The following is a 27,642-nucleotide window of genomic DNA, read 5'->3' on the forward strand; positions in this document are numbered from 1 at the left end:
CATCCTTTCTGACACCTTCTTAAGACACCTCACTGGTCCCCACGGTGTGTGTTCTCCCTCAGGACAAGAATAAATCCAACTTGTTCCACTACCTGTGTATAGCTGGTGGGCCATGGATGGAAGGCATGGACAGAAACGAGGTGGAAGGCATGGACAGAAACGAGGTGGGAGTGCAGAGGTCTGAGAGCCCAGCCCAGATGCTCGACTGACTGCCTGGTACATGCAGGAACTCAGCAAATGTTTTTGAATGAATGAAAGAACTAGTCAGCTAGGGTTGAAACGGCAATGCGTGTATCTGTGAGTCTTCCTGTCACAGATCATCTCACCATGAAGCTTCTAATGCTGAAAAAGCATTCAAACATAAAATGGAGTCCAATAATAATATGAAATTATTAAGATCTGGGGACTCAACTATACAAGTAAAAGGGAAAGGCAAAATATCTATTTAAAATAGCATAGGGGCATTCCTGGTGGTGCAGTGGTTGAGAGTCCACCTGCCGATGCAGGGGACATGGGTTCGTGCCCTGGTCCGGGAAGATCCCACATGCCACGAAGTGGCTGGGCCCGTGAGCCGAGGCTGCTGAGCCTGCGCGTCCGGAGCCTGTGCTCCGCAACGGGAGAGGCCACAGCAGTGAGAGGCCCGCGTATTGCAAAAAAATAAAAAATAAAAAATAAAATAAAATAGCATATACAAAATTCAAAATTCTGTGGGCAAAAAAACAATAAGACATGAATGTGTTCCAAATGGAGAAAATTTACATCCTCAATAAAGGACACGCAAGTAGAAGAGGGAAAATGGGGAGAATTTTACATCCTCAGTAAAGGACACACAAGTTGAAGAGGGAAACTGGGGAGAAGTTTCCTGTTTCTGGGTGTGAGGACCCAGTGTTATAAAGATGTGTGTCCCCCACTCCAAGCTATTCTATAAATCAAATGAAATTTTAATCACCCCCCCCCCCATGATCGTTTTTGAAATAGACAAAAGCTTATCTGGAAGAAGAAACACGTGAGCAGAGCAAAGACAACATCAGGTAACAGAGACGAGGGAGGGTTGGCCTTGGAGCCGTCAGAAGAGAGGCAAGAGTTGCCCTATCAAATCTTTACTGTGTTGTACTGATACAGTTATTTAACCACAAGACAAGAGTGTAGAAATTAAAAAAGAAAACAAAACAAAAAGACAGCTCAATGCAAAAGTATCCATGAGCATTTAGGGCCTGAGTGCAGCAGCTTCCACTAATGAAGAGCTTATCTTTCCTCTTTTTCAGACACTTTGCTGTCAGAATATTCTATCACTTAATTCTCCTAGATTTAGACCAGGGGTCCCCACCCCTGGGCCACGGACCGGTAGCGGTATGGGCTGCACAGCAGGAGGTGAGCAGCGAGTGAGCGAAGCTTCATCTGCCTCTCCCCATCGCTCCCCATCGCTTGCATTACCGCCTGAACAATCCCCCACCCCTCCCCGGTCCATGGAAAAATTGTCCTCCATGAAACAGTCCCTGGTGCCAAAAAGGTTGGGGACTGCTGCTTTAGACAGTAGGCACAATTATCTCCATTTTACAGAAGAGGAACACGGGGCTTGGAAAGGTTAGAGAACTTGTCCAAGTTTACATAACTGAGAAGCCATGAACCTGGGGTTTGAAACCAGATTATCTAACTTCAAAACCTAAACTCTTAACAACCATTGCACAGGTTCACCTGAAGTTGCTAGATAGTCTAGAATTTTTAAAAATAGTAGCTTTATTGAGTATAATTCACATACCATAAAACTCGAGTTTCAAGTGTACCGTTGAGTGCTCTGCAACCTTCACCACTCTCTAATTCCAGAACATTTTTATCCCCCCAAACAACACCTTGCTCTCATTTGCAGTCACTCTCCACTGGCCTATCCTCCCAGCCCTCAGCAGCCATGAATCTTTTTTCTGTTTCTATGGATTTGCCTATTTTGGACACTTCACATAAATGGCATCCTATGCTATACGGTCATTTGTGCCAGGTTTCTTTCACTTAGAATGCTTTCAAGGTTTATCCATGTTGCAGAATATATTGCTACTTCGTGTGTCCGTAGGACTGAATAACATTCTATTATATGATCTACTACATTTTGTTTATCCATATACCAGTTGATGGACCTTTGAGTTGTTTTCACTTTTTGGCTGTTGTGGTTAGTGCTGCTTTAAACATTCATGTACGAGTTTCTGTGTTGACATATGTTTTTATTTATCTTAGGTATATACATAGGAGTGGAATTGTTGGGTCATACGGTGACTGTATGTTTAACTTTTTGAGGAACTGCTAAACTGCTATCTAAAGCACCTGACCATTTTACATTCCCACCAGTAATGTACAGTGTTCCAATTTCTCCACATCCTTGCTAACATGTCTGTTTTTTTTTGTTTTGTTTTTTGCCATCCTTGTGGCTATGAAGTGGTATCTTATTGTGGTTTTGATTTGCATTTCTCTATGACTAATGATGTTGAGCATCTTTTCATGTGCTTAGTGGTCATTTGTGTCTTCTCTAGATAAAAGTCTTATCAAATCCTTTGTCCATTTTTTAAATTGGGTTATTTGTGTTTTTATTGTTGTGTTGTAAGAGTTCTAGATGCAAGTAGCCTATTAGATATACGATTCACAAATATTTTTACATTCTCCAAGCTGTCTTTTCATTTTCTTGATGCACGAGTGTTTTTATTTTTATAAAGTCCAAATTATGTAATTTTTCTCACGTCACTGACATAAAAATTTACTCCAATATTTTACTCTGAAAGTTTTATAGTTTTAGCTGTTGCATTAAGTCTATTATCTGTTTTGAGTTAGTTTTTGTATATGGTGTGAGGTGGGGATCCAACTTTATTCCTATGTTTTGGGTTATTTATATGTTTATACTAATTCATTTCATGCCCATAACAACAGTCTGAGATGACTGGAGAAATAAATAACTAAAACACATAAAGCTTATGTAACTTGTCCAAGGTACACAGCTAGCAATTAGCAGAGCTAACCAGGAAGTTTGACTTGAGATCTCATTTTCTTAAATATCTTTCCCTCAAATGAAATTGTTATTTCAGAAAGTAAGGACAGGATGAAATGCTCAATGAATGATGTTAGGACAACTGACTAATCATGTGTGGAAAACATATAAGCTCTGACTTATAATTTACATCACAATAACTTTTCCCTGAAGGGAGAGCCAGTAATGACTAAAGTAGATTAAACAATATGCAATCTGCTGAGAGAGAAAAATGATGGAAGAAAAATGATCCAAGTACCAGAAATCTTGATATTGGGACAGTATCAAGTGGGTTAACATATGTGTCCTAGAATAAGAGGCAAGAAAGAATAGGACAAAAAAAAAAGAGAATTACTGGAAAAAATGATGGTGGTAAACACCGCAGGTTTGAAGAAAGATATCAGCTTAAAGGTCCAAGGAACTCCTCAATCCAAATCTACACAAATACAAAGGAAACAATGCTCAGGTACATCATAGTCACACTCTGAAATCCCAAGAGAAAGAAAATCTTAAAAGCGGCCAAACAAAAATGACTCATTAAGTATAGGGGTGGTGACCCTGAACTGACACTAATTTTTAAAGAACCAAAAGACTACCCTGGCCCAACAATCAGGGTAGGGGCTTTTTTTAGGTCAGGGAATCAGTATGTTTTGGTTTAGGGCCAGCTTGCAGTAGACATAACAAGTCTTCAAATTCATCTTGTGGTTATTTCCTCAGTTCCAGGATGCTTACTTGGAATAGATAAACCCAGTAACCAGCAAAATAAATACCCACATGGTTCTCAAACTGTTGAGTGAGGTCTATCATGATAGGAAAGGGTGGTGGAAACCACTAGCACTGCTTCTTGCTATCAGCTTAATAAACTAGAAGCAAGAGTGCAAATCTGGACAGACTGCAGAAATGTGTACCAGGTGAACTGGGGAAGTAGGTGGGGTTAGGGGTGGGGACGGAGACTCAGGAGAGAAGGAGAGCTGGTCACGGGTGAGGGTCTCCTAAAGGAATCCTGAGCCCTAACAGCTCAGAATGGGGCCTGGAGGGACCTGTATGGGTTCCTGAGCAGCGCCCCTCTAACCACAGGGCATGAGAAGTAGAGTCGGAGTGAACGCCTGGGACACTGTGGGAGATGCAACCTTCCCAGTCTCCCCCTGGGACAGCGGCAACTGTTCCCACCTGCTCTGCCGGAGACTCCCTGGCCTCTCTCTGTGCCTCCTATAAGTCAGACATAACCTACAATTATGAGTTTTATTGTCCAAATTAGATAAGGGCTTAGAATAAGTTGTAGCTATAGTTGTTATAATGTTTTCCCTCTGCTCAAAATCCTCCAGTGGCATTTTATCACATTTAAAATCAAGTCCAAAGTTTGACCATGGATCTAGCCCCTGCCTAGCTCTATGGCCTCATTTTGTTCATTGCACTCCGAGCGCAATGGTTTCCCCACTAGTTCTCAGATGTAACCCACTTCTACCTCGAAACTTTGCACTTGCCATTCCATCTGCCTGGGCTGCTCTCTCCAAGCATGTGCACACCTCGTTTCCTTACTTCATTCTGTTCTCTGCAGGGCATTATGTTACATCCTCATCTGCATGTCCTTCTCCCCATGGGGATGTATGCTTCATGCCGGTAAACTTGTTCAAGGAATAAGCAGTGTCTAGTACAGTCCCTGACATCAGGTGATACTCAGTGAATACTGCTGATTGGATAAGGGAACAGGTCTGACAAGGGGCAGCTGGGGGACCAAGAGGGGCTCCTGTGGGTCAGTAGGCAGTGACCCCATGGCCAGAGACCAGATGGGACTGTAGGCATCTCAGCAGATGCCAGCACGGAGGGTGACAGATAACTGAGGACCCACAGCACTGATGCCACCGCCCCCAGGAGGCCATGGGAGAGGAAAGATCTTAAATCAACTGAGAAACCTTGAAATAGCAAAGATTACCTCAAACTGGTAGAAATAACTTTTCAGTGGCTGGGTAGAAGGGGGCCTCCAAACAGAAGAAGGAAAAAGACGTAAGTAAGTAAGGGGAGAAAATACACGTTCTTTCCCTCGGAGGGATACCGGCCCCAGTAACATTGAAGAAATGCTGCTGGTATTCACCACTCTCCCTCCACCAGGTACCGACCTCCCTGCTCTGGGATGTGCCCGAGACCTTCGGGTTGCCACTGACCCTCAGCTGTCATTCCTCCACAGACCTCTCTTACCCCAACCCAGAGCATCATGCTATGAATGCCAATTTGGATGGGGCTCCTCAACCTAAATAAGACTCCTCAACCTCTCAGGGGTATTGAGCTCAGCTTGACTTGCTGGGGGGAGCAGTATGATTGAGCTGAGCCCCATTACCTGCTGATGATCTGTCCACTTCCTATTTAGTTTGGATGCCTCCAGCCACAAATAAGAAAACCCTGACCCACACCGGCTTAGACAGAAAAGCAATCAAGTAATTGGTCCTCTCACAGTGATGAATTCAGAGGCGGGGGGGACTGCAAATGCAGTAGCTTAGGGATAAATCTCAACTTTTCTGGTTTTCTTGACTCTACCTTCCTTTATGTTTTGGTTTATCCTCAAGATGGTGCTAAAATGGTTGCCATGATAGAGTATCTGGAGGTATCACCTCCAGATAGGGCCAAGAATTAAGAGATGAACATCTCCTGCTGAGTCTACAATTAAGATTAAGGAAATCTTTTCAAAAATATCACAGAAGATTTCTTACATTTCATTGACCAAAACTGGTCACATGCCCATCCTTAAACCAATTATGCTCAGAGGGAGAAGGCTGCCCTTGGTTGGTTCAGACTAGAGTTCACATCCACTAGTGTAGACAGATTAGGATTTACCTGCTGGAGCAGGTGACCTAGCTGTGGTGTGCTTCCCTCAAACACAAGATTCTGCAAAAGATCTCTGTTATCACTGAGTGCATTTGTGTAACAAAGTACCACAGACTGGTGATTTAAAGAACAGAAATTTATTCTACCACAGTTTTGGAGGCCAGAAACCCGAAATCAAGGTTTTGGTAGGGCCATGGTCCCTCTGAAGACTCTAGGGGAGAATCCTTCCTGGCCTCTTCCAGCTTCCCTTGGCTGTGGAAGCATAACTCCAATCTCTGTCTTCACAAGACTGATTCACTCCATGTCTGTGCCCAAATTTCTCCTTTTTGTATGACATCACTATGATTGGATTGAGGGCTACACGACTCCAGTAATACCTCCTTCTAACTCATTCCCTCTGCAAGAAACCCTGTTTCCAAATGAGGTCATATTTGGAGATACTAGGGGTTAGGACTTCAATATATGAATTTTAAGGGGACACGAATAAACACTTAACACTGAGAGAGGAGGGGAACTGAAATGGGGCTGGCAACAAATAGTAGCTGCTCTAGAAGCCTTCCCATCTGACAGATCCCTTCTTAACCCCAAAGACTCTTTAGCTGGGAGACTCTCAGGCTCACTGAAGAAGAGAAATGCAAACGTTTAGCTGCCCTACCTGGAAGGAGCCACCATCCAGCATTGGCATTACAGCCACTTGGGGTCTCCCACCAGCTCACAGGTCCCCCTATGTTTTTCCACACTTCCTTTCCCATGCATGTCCCCATCCTCTACTTCTGAACATGGACAAGGCCATGAAAGCTGCAGATACTTTTGACAACTGGGCTTCAGACTATGAGTGCGTGCATATGTGTAAGATATGGTCAGGGGGTTGCTGGTGGGCTCCACAGTTATGAAAGTGTGTAAACTGGGTGATTTGGACTCAGGGACACCTTGTAGTCTCTGACCGGCACAGATGTGTCTCGGGCGCGGGTGTAATTTTGGAATGATGATGATGACAATAACACCAGCATTCACAGCCTCCACCTAAAGAATACCTGCTACTCACCTGCACCCACCTAATACCTAAGCTCTTCTGTGTGATGGCTCACGTCAGCCTCACAGCAACCCTGAGAGGAGAGAGAGGTCTGTGGTTGTCTCTGTTTCACGTAGGCTTGCACAGAGGGTGAGTCACCTGTCCCAGGGCACAGGGTTGGAAGGGGCAGAACCTCCACAGTGTGAGTCTGGATCCAGACTGCTGACCACAAGTGTATATGCCTTTGATTCATTTATGTTTCTTCTGCTCCAAGGCTGCAATAAGAGTGTGGACATGAAGCAAAGCTGATGAAGTATTAAAACCCAGTTTTCAGTAAAACCTAGTTTTCCACTGATTCATGGCTCTTTATTCCTCCTCAGCTCTTGTGACCCTATTGTCATGTACTGGTCACTTCCATCCGGATGCTCTGAGATACCCTGCATGAAAAGCACGACACACAGTCTTCATTTCAGGCCATCCCGGCCGTGATTTTCTAGAACAGTCGTGCTGACCTTGTTTTGCATCAGGAATCCCTTTTTTTTTTTTTGTGGTACGCGGGCCGCTCACTGCTGTGGCCTCTCCTGTTGTGGAGCACAGGCTCTGGACATGCAGGCTCAGCGGCCATAGCTCAACGGCCCAGCCTCTCCGTGGCATGTGGGATCCTCCCGGACCGGGGCATGAACCCGTGTCCCCTGCATCGGCAGGCGGACTCCCAACCACTGCGCCACCAGGGAAGCCCAGGAATCCCTTTAAAGATATAAAGGCTACAGTGTTTCTTCCCAGAAAACACACACATTTTTTCATATGATTTCAAGGGATAGCACAATCCCACAGGATCAGCTACAACCTTCCGGGGCCCAGGAGCCAAGGTTCTGAAGGCTTCATTTAGAAGCTCTCAAATTAAAATAATAGAGGGAAAGCAGCATTAGACTGAGATACACACAAGCAATCTTGACAGTTTAAGGAACAAAAAAAACTGTAATTTAGTGTTTTTATGTGGGCAAACTTTACTCCCGCTACTTCTGTGAGCACAAAACAAAGGAAAAAAACAAGCGTGTATCTCTTGTTCTTAAAGAGTGGCCTTTACAGAGTGACAAGGAGGAACCTGGGAGCACCCTGTGGAAGGGACTGAGGCCACCGCAGCCTCACTGTGGGGCAGCCCAGGGTGGCGCCCCTTCCTTCCCTTCAGAGACCACAGAGCAGCAATTCAGGTGTTCCCGCAGATACCTGTACATCCCAGAGGCAGCACATGAGGGCGGGAAGTAACAGAGGGTGGATGGACTATGGAAGGCTGTTTATGGATTCTTTTATTTTACGGGCGGGGGGGATGGGTTATTGTATTCCAAGCCCAACACCCACTCTGGCAATAGCAGGACATGAGGTGGCCTGAAGTCAAAGCACATTACTGAGGTCTGTCCAGAATTGGCCAAGGCCTGGGGACTGTTTGACCAAAGCTGACTCAAGCTGGCGCGTGCACATGCCGTGCACACGCATGTGTCCCCACATGGGACCCAGGGACCTGCCCAGAGGGAGGCCTGAGGACCAAGGCTGGACGGGATCCCTTCCAGGCTGGCTCCGGAAGCCAGAGATGGTGAGATGGGTTCCACAAATAACCGACTCTCCAGGGAGGTGCCTGCTCCTGGTTGATAAGGGATGCTCTCCTACACGGCACGCGGGGATCAGAAGGGACCTGTGCATAGCAGCAGACAAAAGAAGAGCTGCCTGGGCATCGTGGGCCACAGATCCAAACAGAAAGATAGCAGGGTTCCTGGAGACACACAGGCTCAGACCAGCCAGGGGCAGAAAGCTGGGATGGTGAGGATGCGATTTGGGCACCTGGGAGAAGACAGCTCAACCGCCTGAAAGATTCTGCAGTTTGGGGAACTATTTTCTTAGCACAAAAGACCACGTTCCCCAAGTGGGGAGGCTTCTTTTATTTTCCCCAAGTGGTGAGGCTTCTGCAGCCTCTGGTGGGCCTGGGGTGAGGGGCACAGTGCTGTCAACAAAGGCCACATTTGATTGAAAGTGGAGTGCAGTTCCCCTGTCTTTCCTGCCAAAGGTCCTTAACATTTTCTGATGTTTGGGGTCCCTATTCCTGGGATGATTTTTCGTAAAGGATAAATTAGAATTGAGATAATGTAGAACCAGAAGCAAGAATACCAACAAAACTGGGAGGATTTGCACTGATTATTTTTCTGTCTCATTGATGGCTTTCCATGACCACTCCTTCCAAACTTGGTTGCCTTCTGTCTTCCCTGCCCACAGTCTCATCATGCCTGATTCCAAAAAAGGGTCGGGGGGAGGCATTCATTGTTAAGTTGCTTTATCATTAGATTAGCGAGTTTTGAAAGCATTGGAGTCGTGGTAAGAAAACTTCCCAGAGAGGAGACCCAGCCAGTGCCAGTGCATGGTCCCCAGTGTCCTCAGTGAGACCTCAACACTAGGCTCTATCAGCAGAGTTCGGGTCTTTAAAATACGTGTAAAACCCAGCACCAGCCATCCTGGGCTGGAGTTCTCATCTGAGAAGCTGTCTTAATTTCCTGACATGCCTTATCAGGCAGAAAGTTCTCTCCTACTGCATTTAAAAATATTTGCAGACCAGTTTTTTTTTTTTTTTTTTAATGACTTATAGAAAAGGGAGAGTCCTTACTATTCTTACGGAAAGCAGTGCAATTTCTTTTGAAACATTAAAGAAATTGTGCCTGATGTAAGCCTGGGTAGCGTCAGATGAGAAGAGCCTTGCTGCAGTGCCAGGTATAATCCCGTTACCAGTGCAGCGACATACAATCTGCTTGCAGCCAGGCACCTGCTCTGTCCCCGGCAGGTCAGAACCAATGCTCTCCATTCCCACTTCCTCCCGTTTTCTCAGTAAAAGAGCTGTACGCCAAGTGGCAGGTCTCCCATTGCCATGTGCAGAGCCTAAACGTGTCAGTTTTCATACCCTTAACAGTCTTGCCAAGCAAATATACAAAGAACAAGCGAAAGCCATCCCTGTGTTAGCTATTGTTTTTGTTTAAATGGTATCATTTGAGCAACAGTTAGAGATACTGTATATCTTTTGTCTTCGTGTTTCTATATCTCTTTATTAAATTATGTTTTTACTTTTCAGAATTTAAATATTATGATTTTTTTAACATCTTTATTGGAGTATAATTGCTTTACAATGTTGTTTTAGTTCCTGCTGAAATTATGTATAAAGCCACCGGAGGGTTATCAAGAACTGGTAAAATTAACTGTTCCATAAATGTGCCTCTCTGCTAGCAGTTTGTATAGTTTGAGAGAGAGAAACTAAGATTGACAAACCCTAAGAACAGTTTTCTTTGACGAACACTCGCTTTAAATGTTTCTTTCTCTAATCCCCTCTACATAGCGGGTAGAGCATCCAAACACAGTTACCTCTTGCCTTGAGTCTTTTGATTTCTTGTATCTGCTCTCTCTGTTCTCTCTCCCTTGAGCGCCTCTGTTTACCCCCAACAATTCTATCTTTCGAAATCCACTGCACCCTTTAGGACTGAACTCAGAGGCCATGGGTACCATTCTGTAGGCACTGATTCTCCAGGGGGTGTAAACCACGCCCTCATCTGTGCATTCCCAGTGTCCCATGCTCCATCCTGACACCAACGCGTTGTGCGTGTGTGGACAGAACTGTCCACACCCAGGTCTGATGGACCCACAGGAAAATAAGCTCACTAAGGGCAGGGGGACATCTTTGTGGTCCCACATCCACTACCAGCATCAAAGGTATGGAGAGAGGAGATGTGGGGAAATCTTCAAGTTCTACATTTTCAAATTCTACCCACTTTTAAAGATTTTTTTCCCCTGACGCTTTCCTTAATCCGCTCAAAATGATGGTTCTGTCCTCCTTTGAAAGGCACATCTCTGTGCACCTTATTCCTTCCCTTGCACTATGATTAGCAGGCTGCCTCCTTTCTCAAGACATAAGCTCTCTCATTCATGAAGGTAAGGTCTATGGTTGATTGTATTTACATCCTTCATGGGGCACTGTATCTATTAGAGCTTAGATACATATATGAGTGCGATAGAAAAAAATGCTTTATAAATTTTAAAAATGTTAAAGCAATTGCAAAATACATTTCTTTTGTTGGGGAAAAATGGATCAACATTGGTCAGTATTGGTCTTCAGATCTTGGGTTTCCTTAATATTTCACCAACTTAGTTTTAAAAATTATGATTTCAACTTTGTATTTAAGTGATATGACAATTTTTCTTCAGATTCTTGAAAATCAGTTCCTCTGGAGTATAATATTTAGAAGTCAAAAGTATGTATTGGATATGTCCACAATATATTTCAAAGCAACCTTATTTCAGAACTTTAATTTGTCTATGATATAAAAGTATACCGAATAGACAGCTTGATATTTTCACTGTCCTATTAGAAAAAATGGGTTAACTAGAATAACTTCTTAATAAAATAGGATGGAGACTAGTCTGTGTGTAGCTAGCCTTTAAATCTCTCTCTATCTCTCACACACACACACACCACTGGAATTCACTTTTAAATACAATCTCTCTAATAAATGATATGATAGAGATCCTTGACAACCTACAGAAAGCATAATTAAAATAAAAAAGAGGAAGTCCGATCAAAACCTTGTAGTCAGGAAGAAATCACAATCTATCCAGTAGCAAAGAATACAAACGGAGAAAGACATAAGTCATTCACTTAAACTAGATGTACAACCATTTGCTAATGAGCAGTACTCAGTAGAAGTTGGTCTACTTTGGTTCTTTCTTTGGTGGTTTAGTTAGCAAAGTATAAAAATAATTTCACTATAAAGTGCCCTTTCCTAAAAAATGGGTCAGCAACACAGACCCTAAGCATAGTGCTACGTGTTCTTTGTTCTTGTAGATGTGTGTGTTGATAATAAGGTTTCTGCTTTCTGGATTTCAGAAGGATCTTAAAAAGGAAATCTATGGACAAGCCAGCTTGCAGATAATAAAAAGCATGAATAGACCTCTGAAAGGAACACATCTGAGAGCGTGCACTGGGCTTTTCCACAATGAAATCAACAGGAGAGAAATGTGGGTGCCAAAGGCAGGGACCCACTCGTCTGCTAGTTTACGCAGAGCCTGTAGCCACAGCCAAGGGACCCATAGGCTTGACAATCGCTGAACTTCTACCGTCCTCTTTAACTATATTTTTAGGACAGGAAACCCCCAGCTGCAGCAAATCACATTTTGTTTTTGTTGTGTTTTGTTTTTAAACAGTATGCATGGAGACCACTGAAAATGGAAGCCCCCAAAGCCCTATTTAGGTAAAACGAAGTGCTCTTCTTCCTTACTTTTCACCGTGAGGTACATGGACTTGCTGACGTCCGCGCCCACATCGTTGCTGACCTTGCACAGGTAGTAGCCACTGTCTTCTTCTACCACGTGCTTGATCAACAGAGACCCGTTGCTGAGGACCTGAATTCGGCCATTCAGGGCAATCGGTTGGAACTGGGGAACCCCAGCACCTGCAACAGAATAAAAAAGAGGAACGGTGATGCTAACATGAATAAATACAGGGAGACAATGAGCTCAAGGACACCAGACCAATGAAGGGAAGTGATGGACGCCAAACACACAGCCTAGAGGACAGGCATCAGATACACCAAGAATTTTTTCTTTCCTCCGACGATGAAATTCTTGTTTATGGAGAAACATGTTTATTTAAAATGACAGTATTTCAAACTCTGAGATAAAGAGTAAGAGAACTTACAGATAGTTTCTACAGTTCATCAAATTTGATGAGCATTAAGCAGTTGATAAATTATTCACAGAAATCACAGTAGAATGACTACAGAAGTAGACATCTCTTGTGTAACTAAATACATTTTTTGTGTCCCTAGGGACTTAATCTGCATGTAAACAAGGAGTGCTTCAGGGACAAGGCATTTGAAGACCTCACAGGATGAGCACCTCTGAGACTACAAGGAGAAAACTAATACTGCAGACTTCCCTTCTAAGTGTGGTTTATTCCAGTCTAGAAACACCATGTACTATCAGCATCATTGAATATTATTAAACAGATAAGTCAGATCACTGCACTAAGACAGCACGAATTAAAACACTGCTCTCCTCTGAGTGCTTGCATTCAAGGAAATAGTGGCCCAGATGTGGTATGCTATTGTCATAGATGTGATGTGATCCACATAAAAGATCCATATAAAACTAATTTAGAAAATAAATTTAGAAATAATAAAACAGAGGATTAAGGCCTCGGGAGATTTCTGGGAAGATGGTAGTTGGATGAATCGGATGAATCTGCTATGTTGTTTGCCCCTCTTCTGGATGGACCACTCCATCTTCCTGGAGAAAGCTCAAATCATGGGCCAAGTGTGTGTTCTAGAGAAGAGCTGCTGGTCTGTGTGTCCCCAGAACCTACATGGGACCTGAACAGGTGGGTGGTCACCCGTTCATGCAGGAAACTTCAGACTTTGCATCTGGGGAAGTGAAATGAAGAGGGGGATACACTTCCTCCTGTTGTCTCCTCCCAAACTGACCATTTACCTATTGGTATCCCTCAGGTCACAGTGGCAGAGACTGTGGCTATGCCTTCCCTTACCTATTTCAGCTCCACCAAAGAGACAAAGGAAATTAATCATGTATCTGAGGGAACCTTTCATAATGAATTACAAGAACAAGCAGAATCCCTACAACAGATGGTTTCTATCAAAACACAACTGTTAGAGAGTATATACGGAAACTTGAATTTAAAAAACAGAGTTCTATTTCTGCTCAGGATGGAGAAAGACACAAAAGAATATCACTTCCATTCTAACAACAAGAAAGAGACTGTTAATCTACAAAATCATGCTTTTCTTTGAATGAATCAGAAAGTGGAAGTCACAGGCAACTGGGTAAACTTAGTTGCAAAGAATTAAAAGCCCTACAAGGAGATAAGGTACAAGTAAACAATTTCATCTTTAGGACAGGGTGAGAGGAAAAGGACCTGGGCATACAAGCAGGTAGGAAGTAAAGAACTAGAAATAAGTATAACCTACTTCAGTTGCTACTCTTTCATGCATCATGACCAAAATTCAATAAAATATTATGAGATGCACAAATACAAAAGCAAGAAAAAAGAACCAGAGAAGAAATGATCAATAGTTTTGAAATCTTGGTATGGAACTATCAGACAGGGACTTTACAACAACTATGGTTAATGCCCATAAACAGGTGGGGATTCAGAAAGAATATTAAAACTACACAAAAGAGACAGACAGATAAATAAAATGTCAGAAACAACAAACACAATATTAGATCGAAAGAATTCCTTAAGCTAATCAGCAGATTGAACAAAGCAGAGAAAATAGTGAACTTGAAGCTAGGTCAACAGAAATTATCCAAATCAAAACAAAAAGTGCAAAAGAGTGAAAAATACAGAATAGATTGTCCTAGAGCTCTAGAACAATATCAAATATTCTAATATTGAGTAATTATAGTTTCAAAAGGAGAAGAAAGACAGGGGCAGAAGAAATAATATTTGAAATATAGAAGGCTTTAATACCACTATCACTCAGTTTGACTTAACTGACATTTATAGAATTCTACACCATGCAGTAGCAGAATACATACTGGTTTCGAGTGCACATGGAACAGATATCCAGAAAGACAATATTTTGGGCCATAATACAAATTTCAATAGATGTTCAAAAATAAAATAATACAAATCACTTTCTAGCTCCATAGAAAAACTAAAATCGAAATCAATAACAGAGGTATATCTGGGAAAACCTCAAATATTTGAAACTTAAACAATACGCTTCTAAAAAAACTCATGAGTCAAAGAAGAAATCACCAGAGTAATTAGAAAAAATACATTCTGAGTTAAATAAGAATGCAAAAACAACATATCAAAATATCTGAGATGCAGCTAAAAGCAACACTTAGATGGAAGTTTGTAGCTTTAAGTGTTTGTATTGGAAAAGGAAAAAGATCACAAATCAATGATCTAAGCATCCCTCTTAAGAAGCTATTACAGGAAGAGCAAATGAAACTCAAAGTAAGGAGAAGTAAGGAAATAATAAACAGGAAAACTGAAATCAGTGAAATAAAAAACAGAAAACTGTAGAGAAAATCAATAAAACCAAAAGCCAGTTCTTTGAAAAAAAAAAAATACAAAAACCTCTAGCTGGACTGATCAAGAAAAGAGAAGAGACATTAGTTACAAGTAACTATAATGAAAAAGGCCATCACTGCGGTCCCTACTTGAATTAAAAGGATAATAGGAAAATATTAGGAATAACTTTGTGTCAATAAGTTTAAAAAGTTATATTAAATAGATAAATTTCTGGAAAGACACAAACTCTTAAAGATCACTCAAGAAAAATTAGATAAACTTAATAGTCCTGTATCTATAAAGTTAATTTGTAGTTAACAGCTTTCCACAAAGAACAATCAAAGCCAGACAGCTTCATTAGTGAATACTACCTAACACCTAAAGAAAAAACAATTTTTTACACAAAGTCTTTCAGAAAATACAATAAAACACTTTACCACTGATTTTATGAGGCCAGCAACACCTTGCTATCAAAATCAAAGACCTGAGAACTAGAAACCAATATCCCAACATAGACATAAAAATCCTTAACCAGCCAAGCCAGGACTGGGAGCTGGGAGCAGGGAGCCAGCCGGGCTCTTGGACAGGCCTGGTGAGCGTAGTGGCGCAGGATCTTTGTGCTCTGCCAGGTGTCAGGCCTGAGCCTCTGAGGTGGGAGAGCAGAGTTCAGGACATTGGCCACCAGAGACCTCCCAGACCCTCATAATATCCATCGGCCAGAGCTCTCATGGAGATCTCTGTCTCAACACTAAGACCCAGCTCCACTCAACAACCAGCAAGCTACAGTGCTGGACACCTTTTGCCAAACAACTACCAAGACAAGAACACAACCCCGCCCATTAGCAGAGAGGATGTCTAAAATCATAAAGAGGTCAAAGACACCCCAAAACGCACCACTGGCTGCAGCCCTGCCCACCAGAAAGACAAGATCCAGCCCCACCCATGAGAACACAGGCACCAGTCCCCTCCACCAGGAAGCCTACACAGGCCACTGAACCAACCTTACCCACTGGGGGCAGACACCAAAAAACAATGGGAACTACAAACCTGCAGTCTGTGAAAAGGAGACCCCAAACACAGTAAGTTTACCAAAATACACAGCATATGAAGGAGCAAGGAAAAAAGCAACCAGACCAAAGAAATGAAGAGGGAATAGGCAGTCTACCTGAAAAAGAATTCAGAGTGATGAGAGTAAAGATGATCCAAAATCTTGGAAATAGAATGGAGAAAATACAAGAAACGTTTAACAAAGATGTTGAAGAACTAAAGAGCAAACAAACAATGATGGACAACACATTAAATGCAATTAAAACTTCGCTAGAAGGAATCAATAGCAGAATAACTGAGGCAGAAGAATGGATAAGTGACCTGAAAGATAAAATAGTGGAAATAACTACTGCAGAGCAGACTAAAGAAAAAAGAATGAAAAGAATTGAGAACAGTCTCAGAGACCTCTTGGACAACATTAAACTCACCAACATTTGAATTACAGGGGTCCCAGAAGAAGAGAAAAAGAAAGGGACTGAGAAAATATTTGAAGAGATTATAGTTGAAAACTTCCCTAATTTGGGAAAGGAAATAGTCACTAAAGTCGAGGAAGCCCAGAGAGTCCCATACAGGATAAATCCAAGGAGAAGCATGCCAAGACACATATTCATCAAACTATCAAAAATTAAATACAAAGAAAAAATATTAAAAGCAGCAAGGGAAAAGCAACAAATAACATACAAGGGAATCCCCATAAGGTAAACAGCTGACCTTTCAGCAGAAACTCTGCAAGCCAGAAGGGAGTGAGAGGACATATTTAAAGTGATGAAAGGAAAAAATCTACAACCAAGATTACTCTACACAGCAAGGATCTCATTCAGATTTGATGGAGAAATTAAAACCTTAAAAGACAAGCAAAAGCTAAGAGAATTCAGCACCACTAACCAGCTTTACAACAAATGCTAAAGGAACTTCCCTAAGCAGGAAACACAAGAGAATGAAAAGACCTACAATGACAAACCCAGAACAATTAAGAAAATGGTAATAGGAACATACATACCAATAATTATCTTAAACATAAATGGATTAAATGCTCCAACCAAATACACAGACTGGCTGAATGGATACAAAAACAAGACCCATATATATGCTGTCTACAAGAGACCCACTTCAGACTTAGGGACACATACAGACTGAAAGAGAGGGCATGGAAAAAGATATTCCATGCAAATGGAAATCAAAAGAAAGCTGGAGTAGCAATTCTCAAATCAGACAAAATAGACTTTAAAATAAACTCTTACAAGAGACAAAGAGGGACACTACATACTGATCAACAGATCAATCCAAAAAGAAGATATAACAATTGTAAATATCTATGCACCCAACACAGGAGCACCTCAATACATAAGGCAAATGATAACGGCCATAAAAGGGGAAATAGACAGTAACACAATCATAGTAGGGGACCTTAACAACCCACTTTCACCAATGGACATATCATCCAAAATGAAAACAAATAAGGAAACACTAGCTTTAAATGACACATTAGACAAGATGGACTTAATTGATATTTATAGGACATTTCAACCAAAAACAACAGAATACACTTTCTTCTCAAGTGCTCATGGAACATTCTACAGGATAGATCATATCTTGTGTCACATATCAAGCCTCGGTAAATTTAAGAAAATTGAAATTGTATCAAGTATCTTTTCCGACCACAATCCTATGAGAGTAGGTATCAATTACAGGAAAAAAAAACTGTAAAAATTACAAACACATGAAGGCTAAACAATATGCTACTAAATAACCAAGAGATCACTGAAGAAATCAAAGAGGAAATCAAAACATACCTAGAAAAAAATGACAATAAAAACATGATGACCCAAAACCCACGGGATGCAGCAAAAACAGTTCTAAGAGGGAAGTTTATAGCAATACAATCCTACCTCAAGAAACAAGAAACATCTCAAAAAAAACCCTAACCTTACATCTAAAGCAATTAGAGAAAGAAGAATAAAAAACCTCCAAAGTTAGCAGAAGGAAAGAAATCATAAAGATCAGATCAGAAATAAATGAAGGAAACAATAGCAAAGATCAATAAAACTAAAAGCTGGTTCTTTGAGAAGATAAACAAAATTGACAGACCATTAGCCAGACTCAAGAAAAAAAGGGAGAGGACTCAAATCAATAGAATTAGAAATGAAAAAGGAGAAGCAACAACTGGCACTGCAGAAATTCAAAGAATCATGAGAGATTACTACAAGCAACTCTATGCCAATAAAATGGACAACCTGCAATAAATGGACAAATTCTTAGAAAAGCAGAACCTTCCGAGACTGAACCAGGAAGAAATAGAAAATATAAACAGACCAATCACAAGCACTGAAATTGAAACTGTGATTAAAAACCTTCCAACAAAGAAAAGCCCAGGACCAGATGGCTTCACAGAAGAATTCTATCAAACATTTAGAGAAAAGCTAACACCTATCCTTCTCCATCTCATCCAAAATATAGCAGAGGGAGGAACACTCCCAAACACATTCTATGAGGCCACCATCACCCTGATACAAGAACCAGGCAAAGATGTCACAAAAAAGGAAAACTACAGGCCAATATCACTGATGAACATAGATGCAAAAATCCTCAACAAAATACTAGCAAACAGAATCCAACAGAACACTAAAAGGATCATACACCATGATCAAGTGGGGTTTATCCCAGGAATGCAAGGATTCTTCAATATATGCAAATGAATTAATGTGATAAACCATATTTACAAATTGAAGGAGAAAAACCATATGATCATCTCAATAGATGCAGAAAAAGCTTTTGACAGAATTCAACACAGATTTATGACAAAAACCCTCCAGAAAGTAGGCATAGAGGAAATTTACCTCAACACAATAAAGGCCATATATGACAAATCCACACAGCCAGCATCATTCTCAATGGTGAAAAACTGAAACCATTTCCTCTAAGAACAGGAACAAGACACATTTGCCCATGTCACTACTATCAGTCAACACAGTTTTGGAAGTTTTAGCAATCAGAGAAGGAAAAGAAATAAAAGGAATCCAAAACGGAAAAGGAGAAGTAAAACTGCCACTGTTTGCAGATGACATGAGACTATACATAGAGAATCCTAAAAATGCTACCAGAAAACTACTAGAGCTAATCAATGAATTTGGTAAAGTAGCAGGATACAAAATTAATGCACAGAAATCTCTTGCATTCCTATATACCAATGATGAAAAATCTGAAAGAGAAATTAAGGAAACACTCCTATTTACCATTGTAATAAAAGAATAAAATACCTAGGAATAAACCTAACTAAGGAGACAAAATACCTGTATGCAGAAAACTATAAGACACTGATGAAAGAAATTAAAGATGATACAGATGGAGAGATATACCATGTTCTTGGATTGGAAGAATCAATATTGTGAAAATGACTATACTACCCAAAGCAATCTACAGATTGAATGCAATATCTATCAAACTACCAATGGCATTTTTCACGGAACTAGTACAAAAAGTCACACAATTTGTATGGAAACACAAAAGACCCCGAATAGCCAAAGCAATCTTGAGAAAGAAAAACGGAGCTGGAGGAAACAGGCTCCCAGACTACAGACTACACTACAAAGCTACAGTAATCAAGACAGTATGGTAGTGGCACAAAAACAGAAATAGAGATCAATGGAACAGGATAGAAAGTCCAGAGATAAACCCACACACATATGGTCACCTTATCTTTGATAAAGGAGGCAAGAATATACAATGGAGAAAAGACAGCCTCTTCAATAAGTGGTGCTAGGAAACTGGACAGCTACTTGTAAAAGAATGAAATTAGAACACTCCCTAATGCCATATACAAAAATTAACTTAAAATGGGTTAATGATCTAAATGTAATGCCAGACACTATAAAACTCTTAGGGGAAAACATAGGCAGAACACTCTATGACATAAATCACAGCAAGATCCTTTTTGACCCACCTCCTAGAGAAATGAAAATAAAAACAAACAAATGGGACCTAATGAAACTTCAAAGCTTTTGCACAGCAAAGGAAACCATAAACAAGATGAAAAGACAACCCTCAGAAAGGGAGAAAATATTTGCAAATTAAGCAACTGACAAAGGATTAATCCCAAAATATACAAGCAGCTCATGCAGCTCAATATCAAAAAAACAAACAACCCAATCCAAAAATGGGCAGAAGACCTACATAGGCATTTCTCCAAAGAAGATATACAGATTGCCAACAAACACATGAAAGGATGCTCAACATCACTAATCATTAGAGAAATGCAAATCAAAACTACAATGAGGTATCACCTCACAACAGTCAGAATGGCCATCATCAAAAACTCTACAAACAATAAATGCTGGAGAGGGTGTGGAGAAAAGGGAACCCTCTGGCACTGTTGGTGGGAATGTAAATTGATACAGCCACTATGGAGAACAGTATGGAGGTTCCTTGATAGACTAAAAATAGAACTACCATACGACCCAGCAATCCCGCTACTGGGCGTATACCCTGAGAAAACCATAATTCAAAAAGAGTCATGTACCACAATGTTCAATGCAGCACTCTTTACAGTAGCCAGGAGATGGAAGCAACCTAAGTGCCCATCAACAGATGAATGGATAAAGAAAATGTGGCACATATATACAATGGAATATTACTCAGCCATAAAAAGAAACAAAATTGAGTTATTTGTAATGAGGTGGATGGACCTAGAGTCTGTCATACACAGTGAAGTAAGTCGGAAAGAGTAAAACAAATACCGTATGCTAACACATATACATGGAATCTAAAAAAAAAAAAAAAAATGGTTCTGAAGAATCTAGGGGCAGGACAGGGATAAAGATGCAGACGTAGAGAATGGACTTGAGGCCACGGGGAGGGGGAATGGTAAGCTGGGACGAAGTGAGAGAGTGGTATGGACATATATACACTACCAAATGTAAATTAGACAGGTAGTGGGAAGCAGCCGCATAGCACAGGGAGATCAGCTACGTGCTTTGTGACCACCTAGAGGGAGGGTGGGAGGGAGACACAAGAGGGAGGGGATGTGGGGATGTATGTATACATATAGCTGACTCACTTTGTTATACAGCAGAAACTAACACACCACTGTAAAGCAATTATACTCCAATAAAGATGTTAAAAAAAAAATCCTTAACCAAACCCTACCAAATGAGGTTTATCAATATATAAAAACAATAATATATCATGACCAAGTGAGTTTTATTCTAGGAATGCAAGGTTGGTTTCAATTCAAAAATTAGTGAATGTAATTTATCATATTAACAGAGCAAAAAAGAAGCACAATATGATTACTTGAATATATTCAAAGAAAAAAGAAAAAGTATTTTAGCGTTAAAGATCCTGATAAAATCTCATAGTGAGCTAGTCATAGAACGGAATTACTTCATAAAAGGTTTCAAAAGCCTTACAGTTAACATCACACTTAATTCTAAAAACCGAATTATTTTCCACCAAAGATCAAGAAAGAGACAAGAATGATTGGTCTGGTCCTTTTATTCAACATTGTTCTGAAGATTTTATCAAGAGCAATTCAAAAAGAAAATGACATAAAATACATATGTATTAGAAAAGCAGAATATAACTGTCTTCCTTCACAGATGACATAATTATGTACATAGTTAATGAAAGAGTCTACAAAAATGTTGCTAGGATTGTAAATGACTTTAGCAAAGTCACAGTATACATCAAAATTCAAAGTTAATTTTATTTTTATATATTAGTAACAAGCAATACTGAAATTAAAAGAAAATAAATTTGCATGAAAACATGAAATATTTACAGATAAATTTAACAAGATATTTGCAAGACTGGTCTACTGAAAACTGCAAAAGTTGTTGCTCACAAGTAAAGAAGACCTAGATGAGTAGAGATGGGGCATTACACCATGTTCATGGATAAAAATTCTTAATATTTTCACACAGTTATTGGAAATCTTGTATAAAAGGCCAAATAATAAACATTTTATGGTTTGCAAGCCATACAGTCTGTCACAATTACTTATTTCTGTCATTGAAGCATGAATGCAGCTACAGAAAGTACATAAAACAGCACAATTATGTTCCAATAACATTTATTTACAAAGGCAGGTTTTGAGAAGAATTTGGCTTGTGGTCTATAGTTGGCTGACATCTGATTTAAAGGTATGTAAAAAAAGTATATAGGTGTAAGATAATTGTAAAGTTGGAAGAGGGTGCATATACTAATAATACTCACACACTTGGATTAGTTCTTTATCTCATCTGGTGTGAAATATCGTAACATCTTTCTAAGTAGAAAAATGGTTTTAATTTATCTTATTCAAAAAGAATTCAAAATCAGGGATGACAAAATTTTAAAAACATAATAGTAGTTTTTAATAATTTCAATATGTTGATTTCCTCAGTATCAGCTACTGACTATTTTATAGAATGAGATGAAATGAACAAAATCATTCTTATCCTTACACCTGTTCACTCCTTGGGAATAGTCAAAAATTATCAAAATGTATAAAATGAAAAATTACAACAGAAGCATATATAATATAGATCATTTAAAACTTAATCCAGGGGCTTCCCTGGTGGCGCAGTGGTTGAGAGTCCGCCTGCTGATGCAGGGGACATGGGTTCGTGCCCCGGTCCGGGAAGAGACCCCACATGACGCGGAGCGGCTGGGCCCGTGAGCCATGGCCGCTGAGCCTGCGCGTCCGGAGCCTGTGCTCCGCAACGGGAGAGGCCACAACAGTGACAGGCCCGCGTACCCCCCAAATAAACTTAATCCATATGAAAGTTCACGGAAGAATTAAAGAAACGTTTGATGGATAATGAACATATCACTAATGAATGGTTGATTTTGGAAAATAATTGACGAAAGCTATCTCCAAGTTTACCTACTGGGGTTTAAAACATGAGAATTTCAGATTAGGAATCTGTGAATTTTTGGTCAAAAGTTTAAACAGTAAAAAAGTAACTGCCTTCTTTTTCTTCTCAAGCTCCCATTATGTTGAGGAGAAAAGAAGGGACTATAGCCTTCCTAATTTTTTATAAGCACATATAAAATTGTGCTTTGTCTATACAAAATGGTGTTTATTGTCCAATTACTAAGCACCTAGTCTGTAGTGGATCCAGGGCCAGTAGCTATGGTTACAAAAGATGGTGGCCTCTTTGCCAATCTCTCTTTGAGGTCAGAACCCTCACTCTGGGTAAATGTGAGTGGCCATATTGTGAGCCTTCCTATGGAGAGCCTTCCATGAGGGTGTCCCCCAGCCAACAGTCTGTGAGAAGCTGAAACCTGCCAGCAACCACCTGAGTGGGATGAACCTTGAAATGACTGAATCCCTGGCCAACAGCCTGAGTGCAGTGCTGGGAGACACCTTGAAATAGAGGACTCAGTTAAGCCATACCCAGATTCCTGCCCCACAGAGATCATAAATGTGCTTTATTATTGTTAAGCCACTAAGCTTTGGGGTAATTTGTTACACAGCAACAGATCCCCAATACACTGTGAAAAACTAGGTAATCAGGAATCCTTTTAGTTCCTCAGTTTCCTCACCTGCAAAATGGAGATAATAATAGATCCTCCTTCATAGGGCAGTGCAGGCATTTAAATTCTTAAGCTATTGTGTGACACACAGTAAGCACACACTATTGCTGGTTTTTTCTACCTTCTGCTTCTATTTATTTAATCAGTTTATGATTAGTTGACTATTTCTTTCCGACTCCACAAGGCTAAGGACAATGTTGCAGTGAACCTCTCTACTTGTCAATCAATCCATCAATAGAAAGAAAGATATAGTGGTAGGAACTCCACTGGATAAATACTTGGAGTGGAATTCTGCACATCCAAGTGTTAAAATATATTGCTAAGTTGCTTAGTAAAAGAGCAATTTTATTTCCTGGGGCTGGGGTTAACTTTTTCCTCACACATGTACACTATTAATCTTTTTGATCTTCATCAATATAGTATATATCCCATTATTTTAACTTACATGGTTTTACTAACTTGTATATTTTTTGGTTGCTTTTGCTTATAGATAAGTCTGAGCATCTTTTTATAAATGTATCCGTCATTTGTACTTGTTCTTTGGTGAACACTCTATCTATATTCTTTGCTCATGTATCTATTGAACTTTGTCTTTTTCCTCTTCATTTGCCAAAGCACTCTGGTTCCTAAAAGTGATTCTATATTCCTATTTTACAAAACTTTACTTTTGTTTGTGTTGTTTCAATCAGGGTTGGATGTTGAATATTATCAGCTACCTTTTCATCATCTATTGAGATGATCATACTTTTCTCCTATAAAAATTTACTGTATCTTTTAAGGATCTGGTTTCGTAAATTATAAAATTCCTTCTTAAGGATAATAGTTTCTTTGGGGTAAGGATAAAAAATATTATTAGAAATTAAAAATCAAAGAAAAAGCCTTTGATTTTTATTTAAGTGCTTAAATTTGGTTGACAGTATCTGTAAAGGCTATTGATACCTTTCTCAAAGTTAACTGCAAGCTAGGAGCCAGATCTAGACTACTACATACAACCTGGAAATTCAGCCAAACATAGGATTTAAGAAATGTCTCCATAAGGCAGCAAACCAGGAAATCTGAAAATGCTATGGGATTTACAGATTCTGTAAAAATGTGTTACAAATCCCTGAGAACCTAATAAAATGCTGATAGAATGTGAGAAAGTTATACGATTGTTCACATCAAAAACACAAATGTTTTCTTCTCCTCAAAGAATTTTCACCAGAAAAATACTTACAATATTTGACACATTTATAGTAAAGAATTACAAGATAAAATTTAGCTACATTGCTAAGCTTTCTCAATTAAATAGCTGAAAAGGATTATCTATTAACTCCTATCTTGACCGAGAGAAGCCTCTTCATTACTAAAATGTCCCAATGGAGACAGAGATAAAGTATAAGTGCAGTTGAAAACCATTAAATCTTTTTTTTTTCCATCAGAAGATGAACCTAACTTGAAGGGATATACCATTTATAAATGTGACCATGCTTGCTAAACAGAGTAATTCATCCACCATAAGGACAACAATCCCAGCGAAGAGTACTATTTAATTTGAGGGAAGTGGACTTGGCCATGGTTTGGTAGAATTATAGGTCATCTACTTCAGATTCATCGTTATGGTAAAGAACAAAATTTAACACAGTGCGCACAATATTTCAAAATTCTGCAATCTTGTTAGCATAAGGTAAGTACTTTTCATAATTAACTAGAAGATACACTTATAGCAACCAGAAGCCATTAATTAAAATGATGTCAGTTTTCTGTGGATAGCTGGGGTCAAGTGGGGAAAATTTTAATGTTCCGTTACATGAAAAGCAAATGTTCACACATTATGTAAGGTACCCACAGAATGACCCACAAGAGGATGGTTCATATTGTGTGACCTTTATTATTTATTGAAAAGATACACCTAGCAGGACTCTCAAGAACTGAGGGAGTAGGAATAATGGAAAAAGAATAGCTGAGTATCACCAAGTGAGCCCACTTTGAAGACAGCAACAAATATGGCCATTGTTTCATCTTTTCTTCCCTCTGAAGTCTTTGCTGATCTGAAGTGAGAGCACTTGACTAAGAGTCAGCAGAATTGGGCTCCTATGTTATCTCTTAAACTTAGGAGCTCTGCCCTTGAGCAAGTAGCTTATTCTGTCTGCATCCTTAATGTCATCATATATGAAATGGGAAGGAATTCATTTACATACTATATAGATTGTGCACAAGAAAAGGAACAAGACTGCATGAATGCAAATGGGTGTCAATGTCCACATGCTGAGACCAGAAGAAGTTGGCCAATGAGCACATGCAGAGAGTCGCCTGGCAGGTGGAAGAACATTGTTTTGGAGGGGAAGAGAACAGGAAGAAGTAGATCACTTTCTACTCCATGGGCTGCACCCAAATAATAAGCTATTCCTTCTCCCCACAAAGGAGTCAAAACACAGTCCCTTTCATCCTTATGGACAGGGCAGTGTTTTCCTGAGGAATGAGTTTGTTTTCCTTGCTCAGGGAGAGGGCCCTCTGAGAACAGTTGGTGGGCTGAAGGGAGTGAGTAGCTATAAAGATGGGTGGGGATAGGATGAGGAGAGAGCAAGTGCCCAGAGAAACAGCAGGTGCACCTATTTCAGGTGTGGCCGCTGGGAAGAGAACCCTTGATCAGTGACAGAGGGCTGGGTTCTGGGTCCTGTTCCAGAGAAGAATTCCAAAGAGGACAGAGGCACAGTCCTGAGACATGGGTCCAGTTCCAGGCTGGAGGGCTCTTCCCAAGCCCAAAGAAAGAAGCTTCCACACGGTACACGATGTGCACATCATGTTTTGTCTATATGTTTGCATCAGGTATTGTCTGTTGATCTTAGCACTACTGCTGCACTTCTAAAGTCTTCCCTAAATTTCAGGGATGGGAAGCCTGAGAAGAACATTTCCCCAGCTGATTTGTCACAGTTCTAGTTTAAATTTCACCAGTGAGAGGCACTTGAATGCGATTTGGAAAGTGCAAGGAAGGAGAAATCATCGTTCTCCTTTAGAAGCAGTAAGTCGATGCATGGGCAGATGCCAAACATCCAAGGCCGGGAGAACAAATATCGTTCTGGAGCAGCTGGAACCACAGATGGAAGTGGCCTCTCCTGGCTCCCACATTTGTCAAGTTCCTAAAAGGCAGTTGAATTCTTCCCATCCTTCTAAAATATGCATGCATCTAATTCCCTGTATGAAATTCCTACTTGATAAAACACTGCACCATAATTGGGACAGCATCAAGGTTACTTCTTTTGTAAATTTGCATATAATTATGTTCTCTGCGCAATTCACTTTCTTCTTTTAATCTCTTTATGTCTAACCTGAAGAATTCTACCCAATGAAAACAACTGAACTTAGGTGGCCTAGACTGGTGCCTGCCGAGGGGTTGTTAGAATTTGGTGGTCCACTAGTTTATCATGCTCATTTCATGGCTTTTACTCTGTACCTAATCTGCAAGCATCCTTTTTTATCATCAAGATGGAACACTGGTCCCTTATCAGAAAATGGAACCATGAACTGCCACGATTCGGCACTTGTTGATGGGACATGCGATACCAGAGGCAGTTTGAATGGCTGGACTTTGCTGATGCCATCATGGCTTTGCATTGGGACCATGGGCTGCAAGCCGCCCCTGCAGCTGTGTCGACCATACAAGGTTTTCAGTCACCACTCCCTTGGAGCAAGAGATGCCCAAACATTTGTCCTCAGTGTGGCTCTCCCTATCCACAAGAGGATGGTTAGAAAGTTCCTGGGGAAAGACAATGAGAAAAAGGACAGAGGAGTGGAGATAAAGAAGGGAGGGCCAGATGGACCCCAAGGGCTATTGTCCTGGTGACTCAACCAAGGCTCAGGGTAACTGCAGTTTCCTTGGGTGGGGGTGTGGCATCTACGATGGTCCTGATGCAGCTCCCAGAGCCACGGAGACTCTGCTTATTTTAGCACAGGGAAAGGCCGAAGCCTTCCATTCCTCGTGAGTTTTATTCTACCATCAAAAGGAAATACACCAATATGATGAACATTCATTCTGTCCGTTCTGCTCACCATCCTTTTCCAAGAACTCATTATTGCTCAATGAGACCCATTGCTCCTACCTGGGAACAGACAAGCAGAGCTGCTTTTGTTGTACCTGAGGGAACCACATCTGACTTTGAAGTTGGGTTTATTTTCACCACTTATGTCACAGGGAGG

At 40.5% G+C, this 27,642-nt stretch overlaps 1 protein-coding gene across 1 annotated transcript in view; it reads right to left on the reverse strand.

The window, feature by feature from the left end:
* Nucleotides 1–27,642, reverse strand: part of DSCAM (DS cell adhesion molecule) — a gene marked incomplete at its 5' end in the record, with an annotated part of 740,232 nt that overhangs the window by 227,809 nt on the left and 484,781 nt on the right. The window contains one exon of the mRNA XM_065875917.1: nucleotides 12,143–12,316. Within this exon, the coding sequence (XP_065731989.1) occupies nucleotides 12,143–12,316 (174 nt within the window). The remainder of the gene's footprint in view (nucleotides 1–12,142; nucleotides 12,317–27,642) is intronic.

This window comes from Phocoena phocoena, chromosome 4 (genome assembly GCF_963924675.1).
Source record: "Phocoena phocoena chromosome 4, mPhoPho1.1, whole genome shotgun sequence".
NCBI lineage: Eukaryota > Metazoa > Chordata > Mammalia > Artiodactyla > Phocoenidae > Phocoena > Phocoena phocoena.